At 48.8% G+C, this 27,372-nt stretch overlaps 10 protein-coding genes across 10 annotated transcripts; 4 read left to right on the plus strand and 6 right to left on the minus strand.

Annotated features, from left to right (window-relative positions):
• Positions 1 to 37: 37 nt before the first annotated feature.
• PEX2_054100 (uncharacterized protein) lies at positions 38 to 2,115 on the minus strand (the record flags this gene model as incomplete). The annotated part of the gene is made up of 2 exons (XM_016742684.1): positions 38 to 1,122; positions 1,173 to 2,115. 2 exons carry the CDS (start codon positions 2,113 to 2,115, stop codon positions 38 to 40), a joined length of 2,028 nt encoding a protein of 675 aa, XP_016600935.1.
• A 754-nt stretch (positions 2,116 to 2,869) lies between these two features.
• PEX2_054110 (Pyridoxal phosphate-dependent transferase, major region, subdomain 1) lies at positions 2,870 to 6,271 on the minus strand (the record flags this gene model as incomplete). Its single annotated transcript, XM_016742685.1, has 5 exons — positions 2,870 to 3,304; positions 3,369 to 3,630; positions 3,685 to 3,815; positions 4,690 to 4,795; positions 4,848 to 6,271. The coding sequence occupies 5 exons, from the start codon at positions 6,269 to 6,271 to the stop codon at positions 2,870 to 2,872; spliced, it is 2,358 nt and encodes a 785-aa protein (XP_016600936.1).
• Positions 6,272 to 6,725: 454 nt separating this feature from the next.
• Positions 6,726 to 9,025, minus strand: PEX2_054120 (acetoacetyl-CoA synthase; the record flags this gene model as incomplete). The annotated part of the gene is made up of 5 exons (XM_016742686.1): positions 6,726 to 6,878; positions 6,944 to 7,284; positions 7,341 to 7,798; positions 7,857 to 8,869; positions 8,921 to 9,025. The coding sequence occupies 5 exons, from the start codon at positions 9,023 to 9,025 to the stop codon at positions 6,726 to 6,728; spliced, it is 2,070 nt and encodes a 689-aa protein (XP_016600937.1).
• Positions 9,026 to 9,975: 950 nt separating this feature from the next.
• Positions 9,976 to 11,148, plus strand: PEX2_054130 (Glycoside hydrolase, family 61; the record flags this gene model as incomplete). Its single annotated transcript, XM_016742687.1, has 1 exon — positions 9,976 to 11,148. One exon carries the CDS (start codon positions 9,976 to 9,978, stop codon positions 11,146 to 11,148), a length of 1,173 nt encoding a protein of 390 aa, XP_016600938.1.
• Positions 11,149 to 12,790: 1,642 nt separating this feature from the next.
• On the minus strand, positions 12,791 to 14,385 carry PEX2_054140 (uncharacterized protein; the record flags this gene model as incomplete). The annotated part of the gene is made up of 3 exons (XM_016742688.1): positions 12,791 to 13,860; positions 13,919 to 14,253; positions 14,303 to 14,385. The coding sequence occupies 3 exons, from the start codon at positions 14,383 to 14,385 to the stop codon at positions 12,791 to 12,793; spliced, it is 1,488 nt and encodes a 495-aa protein (XP_016600939.1).
• A 1,707-nt stretch (positions 14,386 to 16,092) lies between these two features.
• Positions 16,093 to 16,503, minus strand: PEX2_054150 (uncharacterized protein; the record flags this gene model as incomplete). Its single annotated transcript, XM_016742689.1, has 2 exons — positions 16,093 to 16,291; positions 16,409 to 16,503. The coding sequence occupies 2 exons, from the start codon at positions 16,501 to 16,503 to the stop codon at positions 16,093 to 16,095; spliced, it is 294 nt and encodes a 97-aa protein (XP_016600940.1).
• A 69-nt stretch (positions 16,504 to 16,572) lies between these two features.
• Positions 16,573 to 17,255, plus strand: PEX2_054160 (uncharacterized protein; the record flags this gene model as incomplete). Its single annotated transcript, XM_016742690.1, has 2 exons — positions 16,573 to 16,861; positions 16,939 to 17,255. The coding sequence occupies 2 exons, from the start codon at positions 16,573 to 16,575 to the stop codon at positions 17,253 to 17,255; spliced, it is 606 nt and encodes a 201-aa protein (XP_016600941.1).
• Positions 17,256 to 20,981: 3,726 nt separating this feature from the next.
• On the plus strand, positions 20,982 to 22,511 carry PEX2_054170 (tryptophan synthase; the record flags this gene model as incomplete). Its single annotated transcript, XM_016742691.1, has 1 exon — positions 20,982 to 22,511. One exon carries the CDS (start codon positions 20,982 to 20,984, stop codon positions 22,509 to 22,511), a length of 1,530 nt encoding a protein of 509 aa, XP_016600942.1.
• Positions 22,512 to 23,009: 498 nt separating this feature from the next.
• On the minus strand, positions 23,010 to 24,085 carry PEX2_054180 (guanine nucleotide exchange factor SDO1; the record flags this gene model as incomplete). The annotated part of the gene is made up of 2 exons (XM_016742692.1): positions 23,010 to 23,959; positions 24,019 to 24,085. The coding sequence occupies 2 exons, from the start codon at positions 24,083 to 24,085 to the stop codon at positions 23,010 to 23,012; spliced, it is 1,017 nt and encodes a 338-aa protein (XP_016600943.1).
• Positions 24,086 to 24,905: 820 nt separating this feature from the next.
• On the plus strand, positions 24,906 to 26,611 carry cp3 (carboxypeptidase C PRC1; the record flags this gene model as incomplete). Its single annotated transcript, XM_016742693.1, has 2 exons — positions 24,906 to 25,392; positions 25,446 to 26,611. The coding sequence occupies 2 exons, from the start codon at positions 24,906 to 24,908 to the stop codon at positions 26,609 to 26,611; spliced, it is 1,653 nt and encodes a 550-aa protein (XP_016600944.1).
• Between the last annotated feature and the right edge of the window lie 761 nt (positions 26,612 to 27,372).

Here is a 27,372-nt window from a genome sequence, read left to right on the forward strand (position 1 = left end):
TTGCCAATCTAATCCAGCTACACTGATGTAGCACCATTTATTCCACGAGCCACACGGGTGACTTGATCAGCACCGTTGCAGGGCCCTTGCCGCGCACTTCAACCGCCAAGAACGCTGCGAACCGGATACGTAGGTTGCTCGGAGCTAGCTCAGCAGGCTCGCTCTTATCTTCGGCTGGTCCAGGCGCCGGCGCCGGACGACTGGTCTCGTTGGAGGCTTGCTTGCGGCTTATGAACCCGCCAAAGATGGACTTCTTCGTGGGCTTTTGCTGCGCGGGTGAGGGACTCTCTATTATTCCAGCGGTTGAACCGGATGAGGCGTCTCCCTCCGCCGCAACAGGGTCCTCAAGATGCTCTTGGTCTGAGGGTGGTGGGGGCGGGTGGCTCAGCGCGGGTAGTTGGCCTTCGACCTTCATATATTGCTCGGCGAGGGAGACACCCGGTGGGAAGTAATCGACACAGACATCGCGGGCTTCGAGGGGGATTTTCTCGATGATGTTAACTGAGTTCTCAATGATCATGCGCACGCTTGCTTCTAGCCCTAGCGACCCGCTTTCGTGCAGCTGGGATCCCATGAAGGCAGCGAGTTCCACGATGAGATTCTCGACTAGTTTCACGCGATGTTCTTGGGCATCAGGTCCGACTAAGGAATCATTTAGTCCGTCGAAGGTGGTGCGGCGCCAATAGGAGATTCTCGCGGAGGCATTCTCGCGATCTTCTTCGGATGACGGTCGCTGCCGTCGCAGATTCATTTCGATATTCTTCAGCTGCATGCTGAATGTTGGATCCAAGGATGGATGGAAATAACGCTGGAATACTTCTTCTACTAGCCATCGGCTGATCACCGCCCGACCGACCGCGGTCATTTCTTTCGTGCCGACCGATAAAGCATCGTCGGTGACCATTCCATTCAGCCACGATGGAATACTGCGCCAATATTTGCGCACGGAGAATGCCAGGTCTTTAATCGCTCCGTCAAGTCGTTGGAATCGGTTGGTATATTCATTATCATCAAGCACGGTACGTGACACCGCCATCCGTTGGTGGGCTACCGTGTTCTGGAGATGCTGAACCTGCGCATCTTTCTCAAAGTAATATCGTTTCACCTTGGAATATTTGGCCTCTAGTTATCGTTAGTCATCAAAAATCAAACCCCAAATCAAAAACCCTTACGGAGTTCATCATGCTTTTGGATCAATGCCCGCAAGTCCACTTCCCCGGAATCCTCGCGGCGGTGTGTATTGGTAGGTGTGCTCCGTCCGGGATCAGGCATGTTGTTTGACACACTACCCTGCCGACTCCGATTCTGCTGCGGAGAACCTGCAGATTTTTGTCTGTCCAGCTGCTGAAATTGACCCTGGTTCTGTGATGCCAGCGCGGAAGACTGCATGGCGTCAGGATAAACGGACCGTAACGGGGAAAGCGGCTCGTGAGTCTGCTGAGATGGGGGTCGGGTATTCAATACCGGATCCTGGGCAGGGGGGAAAGCCTGTCCCCGATGAAGATGTTCCGGCGCGTATCGTGGTGATTCGGGGACAATCTCGGTAGGCGACGGTCGGACGTACTGTTCAAGCAGGGTTGGGTCGGTGTTGGACCGCTGGGGTTGGGTATAAAGCGGTTGCACAGTTTGCTGCGACCACTCGGGGTTGTCTTGGGCGTGCGCAGGATGGGAAGGTCGGGGAGCTCGGTGGGCCTGTTGGTATTGCTGTTGGTGGGAGAGAGATTGCGGTGTCCCAGGTGAGGGGTTCTCCGCGTAGGAATGCCGGGGATGCAGCGGAAACTCGTCGGACTCCTTCAAAGTCTCTGGATATAGAATTCCAGGTGAGGTGGGTTGTGAGACGGGAAGGGAGATTGTTTTGCCCTTGACAGAGACGCTGCGCTCGACACGGCCCTTTTTGCGATGCGAGTCGTCGGGAGCGACAACGTTGACAGTCGGTCGGTCACGTAAAGGTTTCTGACGTTGACTTTGTGACCGACTTAGAGTCTGAGGCTGATTCTGTACAGGACCAGGAGCAGAGTACTCGAATTGTGAAAAGCGCCGATCTGAATCCGCGTTGGGTATGTTGGGGTCTGGTGGAGCAAACGCGGGGCGGGCCAACTGTTCGGCGCTGCGCATAGAATGATGACTTGTCCGATTCGAAGGCGACTTGCTTTTAAAAAGGTTGCGCATCACTGCTTCTGATCATGAGGGAGAAAAAAAGGGGAGAGGGGAGAGAGAGGGGGAGGCTGATTTGGTGGACCTGGGGTCGACGAGCGATGATTGGAGAGGTTGTTCTATATATAGGGTAAACAATGGATGACCCTGGTTGGCTTGTATCAGCAGTATACCGAGTATTTATATGCATTAAAGGATTTAAACAAAAATAGTATAGTATCTAATACAATAGTGATCATGTCAATTAACTAATTAACTATGTAATAGATCTATGTGGACATCATCTATCCGGTCTATATCAATCTTAACCACCGGTATAGTTGAACAGACATCAAAGAGATAAAGATTTGAAAGAACAGCCCTGCAATTTCCTATCCAGGTCATTCAAAGTCGAATACTTTTGATAATATGGAGCAAGGAACACGAGCCATATACGAGCCTCGTCATCTACTACATACCATACTTCGGTTATAAACCGCCCCCAAATTCCCCAAAACTAGAAAAGAAAAAGAAAATGGATCCGCTCTTGATGGCGAAGCAAATAATAATTTCTCATACAACATGTGAAGTACCATTCCCCATACCAGGAATGGTGGAATCGAAATATGTGATGGAGCCCATTTTTTCAGCCCACCAACGCGTCCAGGGCTGAGCTCTCAAGCACAAACATGCGTACAGAGTCGATAAAAATTCGATATCTTACCATTAGGCTCTCCTATCTCCTAACTCGAAAGCAATACTGGTCCCTGCGATTTAGAAACACAACCTTGTCCAATAACCCCGCTACCTCCATCGTCCGCCTGAAATCCTCTAGTGGACTCGCAAATTCATCGTAGTCATCATAGTGGGTCGGAATTGTAACGTCTGGCTGGATCAACTGAGTCAATTGCAGGCCCTTCTCCGCATCCATAGTAACCGTCATCGCTAGCGGTTCCATTAGTCTTCCTACTAAAGGAGAAGGAGTGGTCGTGCCGCCGAGGTGGGCGAGCATCAGGTCAATTTGTTGGCCGGCGTATCGCTTTGGAATTTCCCGGAGCTCGTCAAACATCAAAGTGTCCCCTGAGATGTAGATGCGATAACCACAGTAGAAGTCTGTAGTATTGGTGCTGGCATGACCTAACTCGAGCATCCAGCCGTTGGTTGGCGGGAACTGTCGATCTGTTAGCTTGCGGCCCGCCTAATGAGGAACATCTAGAAAAAGCAACTCCACCCACCACATTGGCTAGCGTGTTGAGTTTCTCGACCACTCGCTTAGGAGGCACATGCTTCCCTGGCATCCCCGTTACACGCAGTTGGGGCGGTCCTGGCCCATCTGTACCTTCAATGCTGACCTCAATCTGCTCAAATGGATCGAGCGCGGATACGGATGTAAACGAGTCCTGCTTCTTAGAAGTGAGATACTTCTTTGCATGTGGTGTAGTTATAATGGGTAGATCACGTCTCAATGAAGCCTCGACCTTTTTATCAAAGTGGTCCCTGGCAGGATCAATGTCAGTTATCTGCTCAATACCTCAGGCCTCCGAGACCTACTCGTGGTAATGGGAGAGAAGGACCAAATCAATCTGAGGGAGGTCATGCAGGTTGATAGCTGGGTCTGTGAGGCGCTCACTTGACATGCCTGGGCCCAGGTGGACATGGTCGCCTGCGTGGAGGAAGTTGGGCTAACACAGTCAGTGTGTGAGCATTGGAGTTTCCATCAAAAGCTGACATCAGTCATAATCCGTATTCCACTCCATTCTCTGCTTTACTTAGTACACGCTCATAACTCTCTAGATGTGAACAGACATGATAGTTGTGGCCGTTCCTACAAAGAACAGGGCTGCGTTCTCCTCGCCTGATTTGGACGGATGAAGCTTCGTCACCTTGGCTGGAGGAAGTTGAGCCGGGGTCGAAGTCAGTAGAAAGTCCCTGGTTGGAGAATGGTTCCTGCTCGAGTCAATTGAGATGCTCTTCATAGTATGAGTGGTAGGAAATACAACCTGAGGTTCGAAGCGGCTCCTTATATGAGTCTACGTACACATGACATCACAAGTGATAGATGGCCTCAGTAGCAAAAATCGATTGTCTTTCATTTTTCAGGGTAATAGTCTTGGTGGGTAGTGATGCCCACTCGAGCAGTCCGAACCAAATGCATGGCCTCGGGGAATTCGCCGAGATATCAGGGCTAATCTCTAAGCCGAGGTTATCTAAGTCTAATTCTAAAAATCATGCCCTGGTCTAATTCCAGGTGCAGTTGTTAGAAGAGAAAAGAAGCCAGACATACATATTACGGAAAGCTATCTCACGCAAATTAGTGTAGGAGGTTGTCCCTTCCAAGGTTAACTTCATTGATTTGGTCATTTCAATTTCATGATCCATATGCTAGTTACAGCTAGATATCTACTCAATGAGTTGGATCCTGTCACAGGAACACAAGATATCCTGCGTGTGGCACCCGCGTGATTCATCCTCAAAACTACTCTATCCAGCCCAAACCCCAAGATATCGTGAAGATAAAGAAAATGCATCTTGAAGAACACGGCAAAATTAACACACTCCATGTGTCTTGCCATCCTTGCCCTGCAGCGAGTGTTTCTCGCCCATGTAGTGAGGGTGAGCACGCGACTGGTGCCGAGGGTGGTTGCGGTGGTTTTGCATATGTCTGTGGAGCTGTTAGTATGAAAATAGGAACATCTAGGACAGAAACAACTTACGTCCTATACTTGGCAATCATAGACTTGTCCATAGCATCCAAAGTCTCAATAGCAAGCTTGAAGTCCTGGATCAAGCTATCGCATCGGTTCATGCTGAAGTCTTCACGGATGACAATGCGCATCATCTGAAGCTTCTCGCTGTGGGGCGCCATGGTGTAGGCAGGCACAATCCAGCCCCGCTCACGTAGCTGGTGGGCCACAGCGAATTCATCGTAGACACGACCGTTGTTTGTGGGAAGGCGCCAGGCCACCAGTGGCAGACCCCGGCCATGCGTCTCGCTCAGGATGACCATGCCCATCTTTGCGAACTCCGAAGACAGGTAGTCGCTGATACGAGTCAAGTTGGTCATGATTGCACGGTAGCCGTGCTTACCCAGGCGGATCAGCTGGTAGTACTGCCCAATAACATGAGAAGCACCCTTGGAGAAGTTCAGAGTAAAGCTGGCCTGATCGGCTCCTAGGTAGTTGATGTTGAACACCAATTCCTGGGGCAAAAACTCAGGAGAGCGCCAGATGACCCATCCGACACCGGGGTAGACCAGACCATACTTGTGACCGGAGACGTTGATGGAAACCACCTTTTCCAGGCGGAAGTCCCACTCAAGGTCAGGGGTAATGAATGGAGCGACAAAGCCACCACTAGCCGCATCAACGTGAATTGGGCAGTCAATGTTGCGCTCCACTAGTAGATCGTTGATCGCTTTAATATCCTCGTATTCACCGGTGTAGGTGGTACCCAAGATAGCGCAAATACCGATTGTGTTCTCATCCACCAAATTGACTGCCTCTTTGGGGTCGATCACAAAGCGAGTGTCGGTGCAGAAGACGTATTTCTCTTCGATATCGAAATAACGAGCAGCCTTTTCCCAGCAGACCTGGACAGCACTATTCATAACAATGTTAGGGCGCGAGTAGTCCTTGCCCTCCGCCTTGCGCTTGTTCTGCCATCGCTTCTTCATAGCTAGTGTTCCCAGCATAATAGCCTCGGAAGACCCAATGGTTGAAGTACCCATAGCATTCTCACTGTCGGAATCAGTGGGAACGTTGAAGAGTCTAGCAATCATATTCACGCATCGGTTCTGGATCTCGGCGGAGTGAGGATATTCCTCGTAATCAATGAAGTTCTTGCTGAAGGCTTCGGTCATGATCTCCTCGATCTCCTCTTCCATGTAGGTGGTGACGAAACTGGCGAGGTTGAGCTTGGGATTACCGTCCAGACTCAGCTCATCCTTGATCATCCGAGCAGCAACTTGGCGGGGCATCTCTCCCTCTGGCATTTCATGCTGGGGCATATGATCAGCGGCAAAGTGACTGCCGTAGACATTGGTGTCGTAGTCATTTGTCTCCAAGGAAGGAATGGAGTCAATTTCCCGAACAGAGGGGAGGACCTCATTGTCCTTCTTAACTTTAGCGAGATGGACCATGATTGCAAATAAATGATGAGGAGATAGAACACAAAGGAACAAAGGACAAAGGACAAATGACAAACGACAAAAAGCAGTTGAGGAATTGAGGAATAGAAGAGGGAAAGAAACAGAGAAGCGAGGAATACACTTGAGGTGGCCGTGCGGGGGCTTTTGATGACGCAGTGGATGCACTGAGCCACTCGATCAGCCCATCAATTTCTTTTCCACTACTCTTCTTCTACTTTTTTCTACATTGACCTTATTCTTTCCAATTCAATAATCTTAAATATCTCTACCTAATTCAATCTACTTTCTCTTTTCTACTATGTATTCACATCCATCCTCCCCAAAAGACGATCCCCATTTGCTAAAGCTTGGTCAAAGCTTGGCAGAGCGAAGTGACGATCCCGATGGACCCGGCCTGCCCCTCTTATATGAGACACATGGAATTGGAAGAGGTCCAAGAGTCCACTCAGAGCTTGCTCTCGCGCAACGTTTCCACTTTAGCGAATTGATAGTAGAAGTCTAAGCTCTTCGGGTTGAGAAGTGTCCCCGAGGGCTTGATGATTTTTCCCGATACAATCTGCTTCACAGGGAGCTCCACCTTTTTCAGGTTGACCGTAGTCTGTGACGATATACGTGGGTCAGTCCCGCTTTTACAGATCTTGTTTTCCCTACAAAAGTACATACCGGAATTTCAGGTGTCTCAAACGTGAACATCGGCACATGGCGGGGGCTCAGCTCTGTACGAATCGCGCTCTTGACCCGTGAAACTAGCTCCGGTGTGAACGCTACCCCTGGTCTCATGAGTAAAAAGAGTATCACTCGCTCGTCCGTATCCGTTGGTCGTCGCTGGCCTACGCATATGGAATCAACAATCTCTTTCGAAAATTGACCCTCGAGTACCCGATAAATCTCGGCCGATCCAAACCGCACTCCCGATGGGTTGAGTACCCCATCGGCGCGCCCGTGAAACACGATCTGTTTTGTGATTGGATGGATAGAGACGAAGTCGCCGTGTGTCCACACATCTATGCAGGATTAGCCACGATAGTCATAGGTAGATAAAGAGGTGGAGTGGGCCCACTATCGAATCTCCCAAAATACGCATCATGGTACTTCTTGCCCCCCTGGTCACCCCACAACATTGTGGGCATGTTGGGAAAAGCAGACGTGGCGACCAATTCGCCCGGAACACCTTCCTCTACGGGCACCCCCTTGATTCCGTCGCCACCCTCAATCGTAGAGTCGTAAACCTCCACGGGAATTCCCAGGCTGCATCCGGCGCATCCACCAACATACAGCGGGACAAGAGGGTTGCCGGTTCCAAAGCATCCTGCGATATCAGTACCGCCAGAAATATTATTCAAGCGAGCATGGGATGGGAACCCTTCGTCGTAGAACCACTCAAATAATTCATCCCGCAGGACCATGCCAGTGCTTGTGACAACCCGTAAAGAGCCGAGGTCTACTTTCTCACGGGGCTTGATCTTAGCCTGCTGTAACTCATGGAGCCATCGAGGTGATATTCCAAGGTGGGTCACCCTGCAGTTGATTAGCCTGGGGGCTTTGCATGATGGAGGTCAAAAGAAGGACAACTTACTTCTCCTGCGCTGCAAGATCAACCAAAGCAGTGACACCTGGAATAAAAGGGCTTCCATCATACAGCACCACCCGTACTCCAAAGAGCAAAGTCTGCACTGCACCCATATACATAATCCATCCAGTGGTCGTGTATTGCAATGTGACACAATCAGGGCCGAGATCACCATGCAACCTCCCCTCCTTGCTCGAGTTCAGAAGCACGCCGCCCACGGAATGGACGATACATTTCGGCTGCCCTGTCGTGCCAGACGAGTAAACCACCAAGTAAGGATCACGGAATCCAACTCTTACAAATTCCAGTTTCTCGTTGCCGCCCGACTTTGCCAGAAACTCCTCCAGAGTCTTAGTCTTAGGGATGGAGCTGATATCTGCCGGCCGGGAAGAGAACCGAGGGAGTGCGATAACCCCCTCAAATCCAGGATCAGACTCCATGCCTTGAACAATTTCCCCAATCTTCGATCGCAAGTCAATGGTCTTGCCACTGTAAACCGCCAAGTCGTCCATAAACAGCCAGCGAGGCTTAATCTGAAGCAGTCTATCAAGAACACCCTTCGTACCCATATCCGTAGAACTAGACGAGAAGATAGCTCCCAGAGCCGTTGACGCCAGGAACACAAGTAGTGTCTCAATGCTATTCGCCGCACAGAGAGCAATACGATCACCCCGAACAACTCCATGAGCTTTCATAGCCTGGACCAGCGCTCCGGTCCGTCGGCGGAGCTCACCCCAAGTAAGATGGACAACCTCATGCGCAGCGCCTTCTCGGACTTCGCTAACGGCAATCTTATCGTCTTCCTTGTCTGTTTTGTCGCCAGCAACGCGTGAGAAAAGCAGGTTCTCGGCAAAGTTCAAGCGCACACCGGCGAACCATTCAGGCACGCTGTCCATTCGAGCGGATTCATCTACCACCTTTGTGTAGGAACCCTCGTGGATCAGTTGGAAGTATTTCCAACAGAAGTCCCAGAATACCGAACGGTTCTTGATTGAATACAGGTACATATCATGGAAGGACTGAGAGGGGTTAGATAGATAGTATCTTCACACAGAGCCATCTTCACTCACATCGAACTTGCGTCCGGTAGATTTCTCTAGGTCTCGCTGGAAGTGACCCATCTGGGTCGACTCTGGGGCTGGATGCTGCCATATCTTACGCGGAAGGGATGTCATCTTGAAGAACTAAAGTAGCAATATGTGATGGAATGTAGAAGGTCCCCAATCCCCCAGTTTTATGTCCAAGCTTGGAAGCTTACCGAGGCCCGAAACAGATGGAAGCGGGTAATATGCGGGGACCCCGCTTGGGAGATGTGGCTAGACCTACCTAGGTATTTTATACACATTGAACATCTACAGATCTTAGAAGCTTCATCAACATTCAATTTGCCGAATTGATTCAACTGAGCTGGGTAAGTATACAAAAGGGGCAATATTGGTATTATCTTAGCTCTTTGGATGTTTCGCTGTTGCTGTTGAGGCAGATTATCTCCATGGCTGCCTTGATGCCTGATTTGTCGGGCTTCCACCTTGTTAGCTGAGTTATAACTATCTCCTCTCTTTGCTCTCTTGATAAAATTAATATCAAATCACCGATGCTCTTTTTTCTTCGAAGATCTCTAAACTTCATCTCTTATGTGGGTTTCCAGCATAATTTGGGCTAATTGAACTTTATACAAATCTACCCGACTAAAAATAGTCGGCCATGTTTGCGACCTTATTCTATCTTTTTAATAGACTTATTGCGCCGTATATGTCTTCTTTTCACAGTTATTTGACCCACCACCTTCTCAATTTCACATACAGATGGCAGAAGGAGGTGGATCATAGGTTTTATTTGTGAAATGGGCTTTCCAAGTACGCAGTATATAACCAGGGACTACCTATGGAGTAGAACCCGACATAACTTAGGCATTAGCGCCCACTTGAAACTGCCAAGTACCATACCATCGCTTTGTGAAACTAACTACAGGACCCGTCGACTCCTGTGCTAAATCATGATATATATGAGATGTGAATGTAGTAGTGTTGGAGGGCTACTTCCCTTTACATCCTACCTTCATTTTCCTATGCCCTGGCGGTAGTTGACTTCCTTGCAATTCACATTCTTTTTTATACTCTGCAAGATGAAGAACCTTTCATTGTTCTCACTGGCAGCCCTGGCGGCTATCCCCAATGTGTCCGCTCATTATTTCTTCCCCCATTTTATCGCCAATGGCAACTACACCGGTTTTTACGAGTATGTCCGCGAAGACACGCAGAACTTTATGCCCATGAAGGGTCAGTACTCAAACAACGACTTCCGCTGCAATACTGGTTCCCAAGACTTCGCCAGCAAGACGGGTGTCTATAAAGTCAAAGCGGGTGATGAAATCGGTTTCGGGACGGACTTCAACGCCCTCATCCAACACCCAGGTCCTCTCCAGGTCTACATGTCCAAGGCCACCGGCGATGTGCGCGACTACGATGGATCGGGTGACTGGTTCAAGATCTACGAGCTTGGTCCTGAAAAATTCTCCAGCGATGGAATCACCTGGGGTGCAACCGATACAGCAAATTTCACTTTCACACTGCCTAAAGAGGTTCCTGCGGGTCAATATCTGGTTCGAATTGAGCACATCGGTCTCCACGGGGCGGGTGAGTGGGGTAATGCGGAGTTTTTCTTCAATTGTGCACAGATTGAGGTGGAGAGTGACAGCACGGCTACTCCAGGTCCGGTGGTTCAAATCCCAGGCGTCTACGATGGTAATGAGCCTGGCATTCTTTTCTATATGTATCGTCCTTGGATCGTGAACTACACGATGCCTGGACCAAAGCCGTTCCCTGATCAGGCATTCGCCAATGTCAAGGCTTCGGGTGTTAGTGTTGCTCCCACTGTTACGCCTTGGACCTTGCCTGCTGTGACACGCTACCCTTCATCTGTCTCTGATTTGTACGCCACCCCGCCCACCTCGGCCACACCAATCAAAACGAGTTCTTTCGGAACTCCTTCTGTCTCTTTATCGAGTACCCCATTGCCGGTTACAAGTGAGCAATCTACTAGCAGCTCCGCCAAAATTGATGTCGTCGCCAATCCGAGTGCAGAGGTTGGAAGCACGCTGTCCGCAGATGCTACCAGCTCAATCACCAGTGAAGCATTATCGGTCACTTCCAGCGACATTTGTGGACCTCCTGTTACGGTGACTATGCACACAACTGTAACCGTCCCTTCTGCGCAGCTTAGCTGTGCTTCCTTCACCGTGACTACGACCACTACCACTACCATGACTATTTTGCCAGCGGATACCCTAACGCCTTGATCAGTCCACGAATACAGTGATAGTTGTTCCAATGCCCGATCATTCGACGGAGGAAGCAGCTAAGTGTATAAATGTACAAACCCAGGGAGGGGAAAGTAGTCCAAATGATAGGCATTTATGGCTGCTACTCAGCATTTTGGAACACAACAACATATAGTAGCGCACCGCCCAAGAGTTGGTTAAACTAACTAGTGTAGTAGTGTCTCAATACCACCATGACGCCCAGTCTGCCGAATGGTCCTCAAATCCATGTTTCTCTAGTAACTTTTGAACCTCCGACCTCCACCAATGCGACTCCTCGCCGGCGCCCGGATTAGGAAGATCCAGTCGACTGCCCAACCGAAACTTGGTTCGTATCCATCCTCTTTAATATCTTTCACAGAGACTATATTTACTGGGAAAGGCAAGATAGATACAGTTCAAAACGGTAATGTAAATATCAAGAACAGAGAAGTAGGAACTGAAAGAGCGGTGAATTAAAAGAAGGCAGGGATTTTTGTATAACGCATGTATCTTGTAGGACAGCCAACTTTAGACTGAACCCCCTGTTACTCCGGGAAGAGTTATAGTTGTGATGGAACTGGGTTATGCCTTCTTATTTACGCACCTTCCCTGGTCTTTCCTTCCTCTAAGGTACCCGCACATTTTTATACAAATTCCATCTCCCGCGAACTGTAGAATGGCCTAAGTTCGAGAGTCCGACCCAAGAGTCAAAGTGAACGTGGCCACCTGGTAAAGTCGATATGGAAATGGGCAGAAGCACACGACAAAGTCAATGATCTCTATAGCAAAAGATGTTTTGCAACAGCCTTTGCCAAAGAGATTGTTGGAAGGGGTCGAACAACTCAACATCAACGCCAATGCATATCCCAGTCTCTACAGATGTCTCTACAGATGGTCAAACCCGTGGTATCGAAGCAAGAAAGGCCACATGGTGGCACAAAGCCAAATCAGAGCTGGTGGGTCAGCTTCGCCACCTGTGGACCTGAGAGAACTACAAAGTACAACACACCCGTTCATCTTCATCCGAATACGGAGTACTCCGTACCGGGTGTCATGTTGGTGGTATTGTATCTCCATTGGAGTAGACTTGGTATCTTTGATGTCGTCTTGCCTTGGCTTCTTCTTTTTCATTGGTTGCAACCTTCTTCCCACTTTTGACGTTATGGGGGATGTTGAAATCCGGCTATGACAGAAAGACCACCCGGACCCGTCACTAATGATGACCTTGAATTTCATGGCGAGGATAATGGAATACTAATTCCCCGGGGGAAGATAGATAGAAGACCGAGTTACTGCTGCATACAATGTCCATAGGTTGTATGGAGCTACGCATTGACGCCTGAGTAGCGGTGTACGTCAGACAACGTGCAAGCCCTGGAGCCCAACAACTCTGAAGTCATCAACTAAAAACAATTATTTTTTACATCACAGGGTCCCGAGACACAAATAATAAGCACTATAATTCTGATTCTGATATATAATTTCAACTGGTGTATCATCAAAGCCTGACAAAAGAAAGAAAAACAAAGCCTGAGGCAGCTTGAGGTAGCCTGCAAGCCCCCCACCCCAACATATCCCCAACTAGCGTACAGCGCATATCATACACCGGCTCTCTCACTCCCCACTGCGATTAATTTACTCATTTGAACTTGCGCTTCAACCAGGACATGAATCCGCCCTTCTTCTTCTCGGCCTGCTCTGCTAAGGGCTCAGATGTCTTCTGAGTCTCTTGCTGGGCCTTGCCAGCCTCCTCCTTGACAGGCTCGGCCTTGGTCTCAGGCTGAGGTTCCTCAGCCTTAGGCCTTGGCTCCTCGCCACGCTTAAGGGCAGCTTCGGGCTTCTTAAGCTCGGCCTCCTTGGCAACAACCGGGGCAGCAGCCTTGTCACCCTTGGAAGAGAGAATGGCAGCGTTCGCGGCGGCGACCGCGATGGGAGAGGAGGCAGACTTGCCGGCGCTGGTCTGAGCAGGGATGGTCTTGAGGGCAGACTCGACGGGGATCTTGTCCTCAGCAACCTTGGGTGCCTCGACCTTCTTCTCCTCAACAGTCTTAGGTGCCTCGGCGACCACAGGAGTCTCAGCGACCTTCTCCTCGGCAACCTTGGGGGTCTCGGCAACCACAGGAGTCTCGACCTTCTCCTCAGCGATCTGAGGGGTCTCGGCAAGCTTGGGTGCCTCAGCCTGGACAGGCACAGGCTCAGGGGTTGTGAATGCAGCAGTGGAAGCGGGTCCAGCACCGGCCAAGGTCTCGATGGTCTTCTTGTCCTCCGCCACACTAGGGGCGAGTGCCTCCTCGTTGGTCTTGGGCATCTTGTGGGGCTTCAAGTTCTCCTCGTTGTTGAAGATGGGCTTCTCATACGGGCGCTTGGGGTGGGCGGCATCGGTCTCGACGGGGGCAGCAATTGGTGCGGGCGCAACGACAGTAGGGACCTCGGTTGACTCGGTCTCGGCGGGGGCGGCAATTGGTGCGGGCGCAACGAAAGTAGGGATGTCGGTTGATTCAGTCTCGGCGGGAACGGCAATGGGCGCGGGCGCAACGACAGTAGGGATGTCGGTTGATTCGGTCTCGGCGGGAACGGCAATGGGCGCGGGCGCAACGACAGCAGGGACGTCGGTTGACTCCGCAGTCTTGGGGCGCTCGACCAGTGTCTCGGGAATGCCGGTCGCGGCCAAGGAAGCGGGCTCCTTGGTGATCGTCTCTGGGAGGATAGCTGCAGGTTTCCAGGTTAGTTTGGTTCTTCGTCGCATTTTTATTAACACGGGTCATACCAGTGCCTGCGGCAGCGCCACCTTCCAATTCACCCAACTGACCGGCCTTGGAGGCCTGCGCCTTCTCCACAGCCTCCTCCACTGTACCCTTGCTCTCTGTCGCGAGAGCCTCCTCGGCCTTCACAGCCTCCTTGGTCTCCACTTCCTTGGTCTCCGCCACAGCTGGAATCTCAGTTGCGGGGGCCTCGGTCGCGGGGGTGGCCTCAGGCGCCTTGATGGGCTCAGCGACGGCCTCGGTAGGTTGTGTCGCAGTCTCGAGCGCCTCCGTCTGCTCAACGGTCTCAGTCTGGCCTTCGGTTTGGTTGGTCTCGTCGACAGTTTCGTGATCGGGTTCACTGAAGAATTAGATGGTGATGTGGCATCAGGTCGAATTTTTCAACTTACACCACGTCCTTGACGTTGTCTACGGCGGCAACGGCCGCGGGCTTGCTGCCCTTCTTGTTCTTCTTTCCTCCTTTCTTGGCCATTGTTGAGATTGAATTGATTCTGTGCTGGTCAGAAGATGGAAGATGGAAGAAAGATAAGTGAACTTACTATAGTGGTGAAGTGTAGGAAGGAAGAAGTCAAGTAAGGGATGACGCGGTATGTTCTCGTCTCTAGGGTTCTTGGATCCGTGGTGAGGACAGTTCTGGAACACAAAGTATCACAAATTTAATCTTCTTTTTTGGGTTTTTTTTTCTTTCTACTTTTTGTACTTACGTTGGCTATTATTAGATTCAAATGCTTTCAAATTCCTATTCAAAATCAAAGATTCGAATTCGTTATATATCTCTTTCTCTGTTTCTTCCATTTTTACTGTACATTCCTCCGCATGCGATGTCTCTTTCATAGTTCCCTGGTCGTGTGAGCTTGGGCCAGCCCTAATGTCTGCATCGGGTAAATAGGGTTGTGCCTACACAACTAGGGGCCGTCCAGGGGCAATTATCAAAGGTAAGCAGGGTAGTCAGGGCAATCAGGGCAAAGGGGGCTCAAAGATGATCTGGGGAAAGGCGTAAAACCTAAGGAAGTATCCCATTATTCCTGACTTTACTTAGGGACTAGACATTCTTGGAGAAAGGGTCCAGGGCAAAATAGCGATTACATCATCTCTGAAACAGTAGGAGATCACAATAAAAACATAAACGAAGATAGTAGTCATAGAATTGTATAAAAATAGTAAAATGAATAAAATGCAAGATCCATGGCTTTGAAAGGACCTCCAATAGAGTCAGAAATGGTACCCCCACTAGGGGTACTTTGTGTACAATCTATTGCGCGGCAGTGGATTGAGGCGCTATTTATTACATGCATATCGGACAAAGTACTCCGTACTCCGTACAACATAGGATAATAATGTCAACTTGGTCTTTGATCAATGATCTATGAGGTCATCAATATAATATCATACATCGTATGTATTCGTACATTGTAAACACAAAAACAAAATAGAACAACAACAACAAAAACAATTATGTAAACTTGAATAAAACCGAAATCGAGTGGAATTAAAAATTGAACAGGAAAAAAAAGAAGTGACCGACGCAGGGATCGAACCTGCAATCTCTTGATTCGTAGTCAAGCGCCTTGCCATTGGGCCAGCCGGCCGCTGTTATTGGGAACGTTGACCAAAATGTGCATTATCAACCAGCGGTTCAACCCCCCCCCCACGGACAGGCAAAAGCGGCAAAAACGTGCCGAGTGGGTGCAAGTGGGGCAGTCGGGCAAGCCCAGTTCCACTCCGATTCCGGTTTATTCCCGTCGTCTGTTCTGGTCTGTTGGCTAATTTCATGATATTTCGTGACACATCTCTCTTACACAAAATTTGGAATGATGTAACCGTGAGGCTCTCACCGAGTTTCTGGAAGCCTTCGCTGCAGTACGCCACTGACATTTCGGATGATCATGTTCTACTTGTGTTCTAGTGATTATGTTGTATACTTGATTATACTTGGTGTATGACATACATCCAATATGAAAGATCCAGTTCGCTACCACTATCACTATCTGCAGGTACTATTAGCCTTGAACGTGTACTTTACATATGTACTAGTAACAGTGACATTGCGATTCCTTGGCCCGGATACGGCCGTTTCTCGGGTCGATACGTACTCGGGAAATAAAATCTATCGGGGTTGCCGATGTGCATACAAAAATCGATGAATGTGCAACATATGTTGTAGAGAATGTTTAATATTTTAAGTGATATACTTTATGGCAAAGTAGCAAAGCCAATAAGATAAATGGTAATGTCTCGCACAGACGTGGATATTAGAGGCCATTACTAGTTTGCCCCCAATATCCTCACCGGATATGGACCGGAGACGCTTCTGGGGAACCCGGACCTCCATCCCACCTTGGCTTATCTCTCTTGCCGTTGCATCCATAAGGTGTCGACTATAATTCCCGCATTTCCCTCTCCTCTTCGACTTTCTCTCTTTTCCTTTTTCCTGTACTTTACCTCTCTCTCTCTCTTTTTATATTTTTATAGAATGATTAAATTGTTCCTGATACAAAAACCCCGCTATTCGTGCTTGCACACCCACCGCGTCCGTTCCCAATCCGGGAGTGGTATGCACTGAGGCATTTTCTCCAGGAACCGCCCGCATTGATCTCCGAACTTCTTGAATTTGAATCTTGAATATCCTATAGTTCACAATTCTTTTTTATCTTCCAATATGACGTTCCGTGAGAAGGTCAGGCGGGTGTTCCGCTCCTCCAAAAATGATGGAAAGCCCAAAGTCGAATATTACAGACGACACGAGTGTCCCCCCTCGAAGTTTCGTGGTCCATTCGATCGTGCCCACCAGAAGAGCCTAGCCGCTTGGTCCTTCCAGGGTGCGATGGTTGAACGTGAGCGTTCATTTGAAGTCTCCATGTCGCCCTGCACTACATATGAGGGGTCCGACGGCTACTCCGGCCCATCCGATTCTGACAACTCGGTGTCCCCGGATGATGTCGATCCAGGTACGCATTTTTCCAGCCCTAATCGAAACCATCCTACCAAAAAAAAATTAAAATTCTAACGTCATTTTTTTCGATAGCCAACTCCAATCCAGAGGTTCCTGCTGAATCATCGCCACGCGGCCCCGACTCTGGCTCTCAGTCCTCTACCATCGTCGACCCCTCCAGCTACAATGGCTCAATGATGACCCTTATAAACGAGGGCTCTATCTACGAGATCCCCGAGGATTCAAAGGACCCCAAGTTCTTCCTCAAGGAGTCCATCCGCTACTCATCACCCCTCGTCCGCGCCATCTCGCCCGCTATGACCCCGTGCGTTATGTCCGCCCGAAAGGACCTCCCTTTCGCCCCCGAGGATCTCGCTCGCGCCTTGATCGCCGTTCAAGTCTGCGCTTGAGTCAACTATCCCTCTTCGCCAATCTACTTTCTTCACATCCAGGAGATTGTTCCTTTTTTCAAATCATCCTTTCCGTTCCTCAAGACTTGATGTCTTTTATTTATTCAACCCTTTTTCTTTGCCCTTACTACGGTCGGATATCAATTCCTCAGTCCTGTTTTGAGTATTGATGTCCGCCATCCCTGAACTCTCATCGCGGACCGACTCGCTCCTCGCTAGATGCCGAGGCCTTTCGGTCAGCGATGGTCTTTTCCCTCATATTTGTCATGCATTTGCATCTAAGCGTATACCCGTTAAGGATTTTGCCGTTTGTTTTTATTTTATTTTTGTGGGGTCTATTTTTGCTTCGATGGTTTTAACCCATCCACCCCCTGGCACCGTGAGCCATTGCTCTTATCACGATATACACGTTGCGAATGTCTCTCTTAGATGGTCTAGAGAAAAATAAACCGTTGCTTCCGATCAACCTCTGGGGTCTGGCCTATACCGTAAAACTCCCTCAAAATAATTAAACACAAAAAGGTACAACGCAGGAACAATATAGATCGCCTAGATCGCTCTAGATCGCAAGTGTTCCAGTTGTTCTCGAAGAATCTCTCCAACCCCCGCTAAAGCCAAGCTTTCTTCCCCCGCGCCAAGATCCCACATCGTTCCATTCCGGTAATGATTCGTATGATCACCTAGTTTATCACCCATGGGCTTTTCAGTCAGTTTAGTGATCGTTGAAATACCAAATGGGATGCCGCTTGTCGTGTTGGGGGTTGGAGACCATTGTAGTGGGGATGTTTTGGTGTTGGCTTGATGCTGATCTGGGCTACGGGCACTTATACTGCATAGTACCTATGCATTAAAATGAGACTAAGCAAGTCCAAATTAATAGTTATGTAGGGAACAAATACACGTTCATTTAATTCCTTATTCGTCGCCCTATACGTGTCGACCCCCGCCCAAATCCAGGTAATGGGTCAGGGGCTCGGTAAGTCTACATGCGCTGAAAACGGACATGGATGATGTCTCCATGGCTAATTAGCTTCGATTTTCATGTAAGTCTATAATGTAAGTTTATAGGGCTGGAGATATCTAACTTCATCAAGAACGTCATGATCAAAAACATCAATACTTAGAGGCAAGTTTCGACTCTAAGCATCACAAAGACTAGTCTTATTCATGGGATGTTGAATTCTATGCCATTTTCAGGTTTATTTCCATCTCTTTTCAAGGAAAAAAACAACTTACTTGTTCTTATTCTCAATTACTGCCTACACACGTAGTTGAATTCTCTAAATTACATCATCTTGTGCCTTATATGACGGTGAGATATTGTTTCTTTATGGCAGAACCCCAAAGCAAGTTTTCAAGGACTAGGGTAGAACGAAAAGAGCACTGGCCTCTCATTCAAAATACTCAAATTAACAAGCATTCTTTGGGAGTCAGCTCTGTCGCTTGTTCTAATTGCTACTCCGTTTGAAATAACCTTTCAACAATGAGCCCCACGATTGGTTTTTTGACGACATGGGAAACCCAAAAGTGCGTGCGGAAACAGTCGCTGCTCACATTGAATGATCTATTGCTCTAATTCAGCTTACCAAAGACATCGCCACTTGTGAGATCTCAGGTATGTGAGAAAATTCACCTCAAAAAGTAGTCTCTACAAACTTATTACAGCCCACCTAGGTACGAGTTTTACTTGCTACCCTTTAACAACCTACATATCATTAGAGCTGGCCAACTGAATGCTTGCCTCAATGTAGGTTTTTCCTCCGTCTCTACGTGTTTCCCCGCTCTAGAATGCAAATGTAGAGGCACCTTAACTTGTGTATATTAACCAATCATATTGTCCATGCCGAGCACATAGTTCCAAGACGGTATATTCTGGTGTCTGGTAATGTGACTTTCATTAATGTATCGCGTTGTTCAATGAATAAACCTGAAAAATCTAAGTTTGTATTAAAAGCTGTCACCTGAGGTAGCAAGGTAGTCTAGTAATATATATTCACATCCCGGTCCTTGTTTCGACCACAGAAATTCCACAACCTCGATTTTGGCCAATATATGCTTTCCTAGCTCTAATAATTTACTGCTAAGCAGCCATGCATTAAAGAAAGACAAAAAAAAAAAAAAAAAACTATCATTGACTGTTTGGCTGAGTGCCCATTAGTTGAAGGTCATCCTATTAAGTTTATCACATGATCAGCTTCACCCTAGGTCGATTTAGATGGATTATTTACATGAGCACTATAGAGTACAAGTAAATCTAGAAGAACTAGTTCCATTTGATAAATCATGCATAAAATTTGTTATGAGCGTTTGCCCAACGTGCTGTGATGGTGAAGGCGACACGGAATTAAGATGCAATGTCCCAACGATAAAGCTGCTAGTCGGCAGATTGCATTTTTTTTTCTTCATTGAGAGTTAGTAATTTGCCCAATAATTTCCGAAGCACTAGTTGAAAAGGCAAAGTTTGGCGTTGAAAGGAATCGAGAATAAATTGTAGTTGAATGAAAGATGTGGCTGAAAGAGATCCTTGAATGATTACGTCCCATAGGCCAATTGAGGGCCCAGAAGCATCCCATCAATGGAAAAAAAAAACAGATATGTCAGAATTATACCCCTTTACTCTATAGAGTCTAGTATATCTCATTTTTGGGATAGAGTAATGATCATTGTACTCCCGTATGAGGCGAGTCGTTTGAAAGACCCAGCAACGGTAACACGTGGAACGGGACCTGGAATGAATCACATCGTGGATTTGATTTTGGCCTGAGATAAGGCTCGTTTCGTGAAACACCAACAAGACTATTCTGAGAGTGCACATCGTGTAACACCGCATAGATGGGATTCTGCCTTGAGAGACCCCAATTTCATTGATAATCAATATTATCGGCTTTGGTGCCAAAAGGAGCTGGATCCCTGCAAAGTTGCACTCCTCAATTTCGATGTGGTATCTGATCATACTAGATCGGGCCTAAGTCCATCATTGGCATTGGGGCCTGAGTTCCACTGCTGTCACCGCTGCGGTTTATTGCATCTAGATGGATCTCGGTTATTCGGAATGACGATTGAAATACTCCGTATGTTGTATGTTGTATAGAGTACGGGCCACGGGGTATTTCAGCCTAGTTCTTGAAGCAAGATTCCAGACAAAGAATTCGAAGAGTAGGACGCTATTGACCTCGGGAATCTAAATGGTCATTGGGTGCCTGTTCTGCGAGTATGAGTCTTTTACACACTTCTATGATGTACAGAAATGAAGTGAATCTTACCCATCACTAGTATATAGTTCCACTGTAAGAATAGACTCAATGAAATTTACACTCTGTATATACTTGTTCATACTTGTTTACTGCTCCACTTCGTAACATCACAATACCGGCCATATACTTCCTCCAAATGTACTCACTCCACTTAGTGAAAGAAGCTAGAATAGCCAGTCAGATAACCTAGTTAGCCAAGAAAGACAATCCGACTAGATCGAACTTTCCCTTCAATTGGCCTGATGAGCTGAAAGGTACATAATCCGTACCTAAGGCAGGAACGTCCACATTGTACTTAATGCACCTCTCGCCCACTGGTACCATGCCCTAAGTTCTATTGCATGGTCTGAATATTCCATCCTCATATTCATTCTCTTTGTTTTCTATGGCTCTTTATGATTTGTTTGTCAATAAATCACTATACCGAAACATCAATCCAACTTCTACTTTCATCCGAAGGATAAAACATATCATGCTTCGCTCTCTGCGCCGTTTTCTTTGCTTTTCCTCTTCCAAACCAACCGATTCTACAACACATGCCGCAGAAAATGTGGAAGATCCCATTCTCTTGAGACCTGATGGTAGAACGATTGCTCAAGCACGAGTTGCGAGTCCCTACCTGGAGGGGCTTGGCAGTGTGCAGGCCAGAGCTCCTTCAGTTTCTCCCTCGAGCTGCGATAGCAGCACACAGACCGAGTCAACAAATGCCTCAGATGGCGAAACCAGAGCAACGACAGTATCAACCGTCATTGGCAACACTTCCACGCCCCCCGAGTCACCTGCCAAGCCTACCTCCATATCGAGATTGAACACAATCACACCGTATACCCCTATCCTGCAGGTAGATGGCAATCTGCGGGCCCCCCAGGTCACATTTGATGGCTACGGTTCCTATGGGGGCCGGTTTGCCCCTGAATCTATCATGGGATTCCTATACGAGCTGACATCATTCTTCGAGGCCACCGTCTCAGACCCTTCATTCTGGGAAGAATATGCCACGTTCCAGCGTGCTAGGGTAACACCACTACACATGGCTGAGGTTTTAACCAGCCTAGCCGGAGGGGCTACCATATGGCTGAAGCGCGAGGACAAAAACGAATACGGCAGCCACAAGACCCGCAACATAATCGGCCAACTCCTGCTAGCTCGCCGTATGGGCCGTTCTGAGATCGTCACAGATTGCGCATCAGCCAAACATGGCAACTTCACCGCTGCAATGTGCGCACGTCTGGGATTGCGCTGTGTGGTCGTCATTGGTGCAGATGACGCTAGTGCCCAGGAGCAGGACGTGCGAGAGATGAAGTTGCTCGGCGCTAAGGTCCTGACGGCTCGCACCCCCTCCGGCATGGGTAGTCTACGCGCTGCTATCACAGAAGCACTGCGGTATGCGGTCTGCAATCACGAATCTGCGTACTACCTTATGGGTAGCCCGGTGGGTCCCAGCCCATTGCCGACCCTGGCTCGCACGTTCCAAGCCCTTCTAGGCGAGGAGGTTGCAGCCCAAATGCACGAGGTAGTAGGTCGCCAGCCGGATGCCCTCGTCACCGCCGTTGGCAGCGGTAGCGGTGCAATTGGTCTCTTCAGACCGTTCCTTCATGAGCCATCTATTCGTTTGGTTGGTGTGGAAGCTGCGCAGGCAGCTGCCCTGACAGATGGTGGGCTTGGGGTACTGCAGGGTGCCCGTACTCTCCTGCTCCAAAACCACGATGGCCAGATCCTTGACTCGCATTCCATTTCACCAGACATGAACTTGTCTACCGTGGGCCCTGAAGTTGCCCATTGGAAGGACTCTGGCCGGATTGAAATTTCCACGGCTACCGACGCGGTTGCCCTAGACGGATTTAGAACCCTTCAGCACCACGAGGGGATCTTGTCTGGTCTTGACTCGAGTCACGCGGTAGCTAAGGCCCTCGATCTCGCTAGAGAACTTGGTCCGGGTAAGAATGTGGTTTTGATGGTGACTGGACGTGATAATATTGGCACACCTGGGTTGGATGTCTGAGTTGCTCGAGGGGCGAAAAAGCGAGTCATGATGATCACTGATTGCTTTTCTCTTTTTGTTGGGAATAATCCAACCTCTCTCATTTGTGGCGTTGAGTTTCTTGCGTTCATTTGTCTATATCCTAGTCTTACTGTATCATATTTTTAGTGGCCCTCTTGTTGCGATTCAATGCTACGCCCTAAGGCTATCATACTTGAGACACCTGCTTTTTCCCAAGGTTGCAAAGACCATCTGCTATGTCGAGTGGCTTTCTTTTAATGAGCTGATGGTTGATGCCATGTATGATTTCCTTTGTTGCAGGATGTCTTTATGTCTTTGCTTTTTTTCATAAGAATAGACTTTCTTCACCTCTATGTTGTAGGGAATTTCCCTCAATGAGACAGAATGAGATGGCGTGTCAAAATTCAGTATATTTCAAGTTCCTTTCTACTTTTTGTCATCAGTCATATCGGTATATCATGTACAGCAAAGCCCCGTGGATAAATCAAACGTCATAATTCAATCCTCATGTGTGACCGACATGTCCAGAACCTCAACCCGGCCTCTTCCACGGGTCTCATTGCTCACCAGTTCATTCAATCCCTTGAACGCACCGGGCTCAGCAAACCCAACAACCTCCCATTCATCCCCACCAACGACTTCTTGCGATTCAACTGATTCAATGAAAGCCATGATTTTGTCCTTAACGGTGCTCGGGGCCTTGGGTGCAGCTTCCACATCAGACTGACCAGCCTCGACGTCTGAGTCATCCCTCTTAGCAGACTTCTTCGATCCCTTATTCCCCTTCTTGTTGTTCTTTGAGCCACCGGAGGGGGCTTCCTTCTCTTTATTTGACGCAGCACCCGGGGCAGCCTTGACAGACTGCTTCAGCAGGGACACTGGACATGTCACACGAAGACGCATGCGAGCCCGCATAACGGGAATCGGCTGCCAAGCGATGAGAGCCTTCATGGCATCCAACGCCTGACTCTTCGCCGAGCGGTTCGCCGAAACTCCCGTCCAGAGAGGCTTCTTCGGCTGGGAGGATTTCTCTTCGCCATCGTCATTCACCTCCCCGCTCGCTTGTGTTTGTTGTTGTCCGCTGGCCGAGGTGAGCTGATCCAACGCCTTGTGGATCATTCCAGATGTGTACACGCGCTTGGTTGACGGGTCGACTAGTCGACCTGACACGATATCCAGTACTTCCTTCTCCACTCGCTCGAGGATGTCTTTGCGTTCACGTTCACCGACTTGCACTTCGCCTTTGCGGAGGATCTCCTGAAGGATTTCCTCGCGAGGGGTACCAGCTCCGAAGGCTTTTGTTAGCTCTGCTGATGGTGCGGTTTGTGCTTTAGAGACGGAGAGGAAAACGGTTGGGACTTGGAGGACATTGTCGAGGTCTTTTTCAGCGCCGGATCGGTATTCGAGCAGTTTGTTCTTGTAACAGGCGAGTTCGAAGCGCTTCTTGCCTGGATTAAGATTAAAGGTTAGCAAAAGTCAAGGCAACATGGACAAGACAGATGTGTACCCTTTTTTAGTCGGACTACCGACACGTTGGTGAATTTGATCTGGTTGGAGGGTTGGTTGATAGGCATTTTGGGTGTGTGAAGCCGCTGAGGGCTGATTGCTTCAAAGAGAAAAAAAAATAGACACCAGAAAATGTGATATGCAGAGAAATGTTTTTCAATATGCTTCCCAAATAGATGACACTGTCAAGGTTGAAGGATATATGTAAACTGAGTATGGAGTATTCAAAGTTGATTTGCGTTTGGAAATCTAAAAAGATCAGTCGATAAGCTCTGCCCGCGCCTAAGAGGGGAACTATGAATCACGTGACACAGAGAGGTCTTCCAAGGTTCCTCACTATTCCCCATCTGTCGCACGTTTTTCTTATTTGTTCAGTTTATCCTGAAGATTCCAATTATTTACGCAGTTTTAGTTTGAGACAATCTATGTTATAGGGGAGATAATTGTGATGGTTCTCTAAAAATAACATAGTTGCTCCCCTGCGTATGTTGTACCTATGTCGTAGGCAGGTCCAGGGCTCGTGACTCATGCTGACTCATCAGATCATGGGGTCGGGCCCCCTCTTGCGATCACCTGATTGGCCCAGCCGCCTCGTCTTATCGACCGTCCCCGGCGTCATCGGCCCAAGGGACCTGTTTCTCCTCATCTCACAAGCCTAGGACATCACCGTCTTGCTTCTTCGAACCCATCAACTTCGTTTCAATTATCAACCATCTTGTGGTATCTTCAAAGTGTAAGTGATTATCTTCCTTTGGCTTCTTTTTGAGAGCCATTCCCGCAAACGGTCACTGATAAGAGGTGCCTGACTCCAGACCCCAAGGTACCCGTTCCTCATCACCAACTCATCATTAGCATCATTCTTGCTGTGAAATCCAAACACAGTTTGCAATGAGAGTCCTGTCCACCACTCTCTTGGTGGGAGCTGCTTCGGCCGCTACCCCATCCTTCCAGCAGGTCCTTGGAGCTCACAGCGAGCATGCGGAGAATGTAGCCCAACAGGGTGCAGATGCATTCAAGCCCCTGCAACACCTCCAGGACCAGTTCAAGTCTCTCTCTAGTGAGGCTCGTCAGCTCTGGGAGGAAGTCTCTAACTACTTCCCGGAATCCATGGAGAGCGCTCCCATGCTTTCCCTACCCAAGAAGCACACCCGCCGCCCTGACTCGCACTGGGATTATCATGTCAGTGGTGCCAAAGTCCAAGACATCTGGGTCTCTGGTGCCGAGGGCACCAAGGAGCGTGAGGTTGATGGCAAGCTGGAGGACTACGCTCTCCGCGCGAAGAAGGTTGACCCTAGCGCCCTCGGCATCGATCCTGGCGTAAAGCAGTACAGTGGTTACCTGGATGACAACGAGAACGACAAGCACCTGTTTTACTGTGAGTTCATAAAACGTCGGTTCGTTATATAAAGTTTATCTAACACCCAAAAGGGTTCTTCGAATCTCGCAATGACCCCAAGAACGACCCCGTCGTCCTGTGGCTGAACGGCGGCCCCGGCTGCTCGTCCCTCACCGGCCTTTTCATGGAACTTGGACCCAGCTCCATTGGTGCTAATATCAAGCCCATTTACAATGATTTCTCTTGGAACAACAATGCCTCTGTGATCTTCCTAGACCAGCCCATCAATGTCGGCTACTCCTACAGTGGCTCCTCCGTCAGCGACACTGTTGCTGCTGGCAAGGACGTCTATGCTCTCCTCACATTGTTCTTCAAGCAATTCCCTGAGTACGCTACACAAGACTTCCACATTGCTGGCGAGTCCTACGCCGGCCACTACATCCCTGTCATGGCTTCGGAGATTCTCTCCCACAAGAAGCGCAACATCAACCTCAAGTCTGTTCTCATTGGAAACGGTCTCACCGACGGTCTTACTCAGTACGAGTACTACCGCCCCATGGCTTGCGGTGAGGGTGGCTACCCCGCTGTTCTGGATGAGAGCACCTGCCAGTCCATGGACAACTCCCTGTCCCGCTGCCAAAGCATGATCCAGTCCTGCTACAACAGCGAGAGCCCCTGGGTTTGCGTCCCGGCCTCAATCTACTGCAACAACGCCATGCTTGGCCCCTACCAGCGCACCGGCCAGAACGTTTACGATGTTCGCGGCAAGTGTGAGGACGAGAGCAACCTGTGCTACAAGGGCCTGGGCTACATCAGCGAGTACCTTGGTCAGGAGAGCGTGCGCGAGGCTGTCGGTGCTGAGGTCGATGGCTACGACTCGTGCAACTTCGACATCAACCGTAACTTCCTCTTCAATGGCGATTGGTTCAAGCCTTACCACCGCCTCGTGCCCGGTCTCCTTGAGCAGATCCCCGTCCTGATCTACGCCGGTGATGCTGACTTCATCTGCAACTGGCTTGGCAACAAGGCCTGGTCCGAGGCTCTTGAGTGGCCTGGCCAGAAGCAGTTCGCTTCCGCCGAGCTTGAGGACCTCAAGATTGTGCAGAACGAGCACGTTGGCAAGAAGATTGGCCAGATCAAGTCCCACGGCAACTTCACCTTTATGCGTATCTTCGGCGGTGGCCACATGGTTCCCATGGACCAGCCCGAGTCTGGCCTGGAGTTCTTCAACCGCTGGATCGGTGGCGAGTGGTTCTAAACACTAGACCAAGTTGCTATATGATACAATATGTTCAATATGTTGATGGATTTACCATTCCACGGCGTGCTATTGATCTTGTGACTAGCTGTTTGAGCACATTTTGACCCCTAATCCTCTGGGAAATGAAAGGCCGCATACTCCCAAGGTCGGTATCATCTGTTTTCCCGCTGATATTGGGTGATTTCGCTTTTGTTTAGTATATATATCTAGGCAACTCTGAATTTGATCAATCTTGGATAGACTTGGAACATCGAGTAATAAACAATGGTTACAGAAATGTCGTGTTGCTTATTTTAAAACCTCCACGGTCTATATTCTAGCTACAACACCAATTAAGGGATGAAATATCTAAAAGAAGAACATTGAAAGACTAAGAAGTATACCGAAAAAGACATCATAAGGCTGCATGAGTGGCTTGTAAACATTGGTGTGGTGTAACTATAGGCATCTATGGATGTAGGCAAGTGCGGGTGTTCGTGACAGGCGTAGATAGGCGTAGATGGGAGGAGGGATATTTAACCTCAGTACCCCATAGTTGTTGATCGATGGCTTAAGCCTTGTCCCACACTGACGGTCTAGGACATTCTACCCCACAGCAAAGTATTCCCCGAAGTATACCACAGAGCCTTGCAAGATATACTACCCTACGAGGGCCGAGGATTGGGACAGGATCATCCAATAGGCAAATTGATCCATGATAGACGATCCCACCAAACCCACGACCAAAAGCAAAGTAAACGAATCGAAGGGATGGATCA

The sequence above is a fragment of the Penicillium expansum genome, assembly GCF_000769745.1.
Source record: "Penicillium expansum strain MD-8 chromosome Unknown contig174, whole genome shotgun sequence".
In the NCBI taxonomy this organism is placed as follows: Eukaryota; Fungi; Ascomycota; class Eurotiomycetes; order Eurotiales; family Aspergillaceae; genus Penicillium; species Penicillium expansum.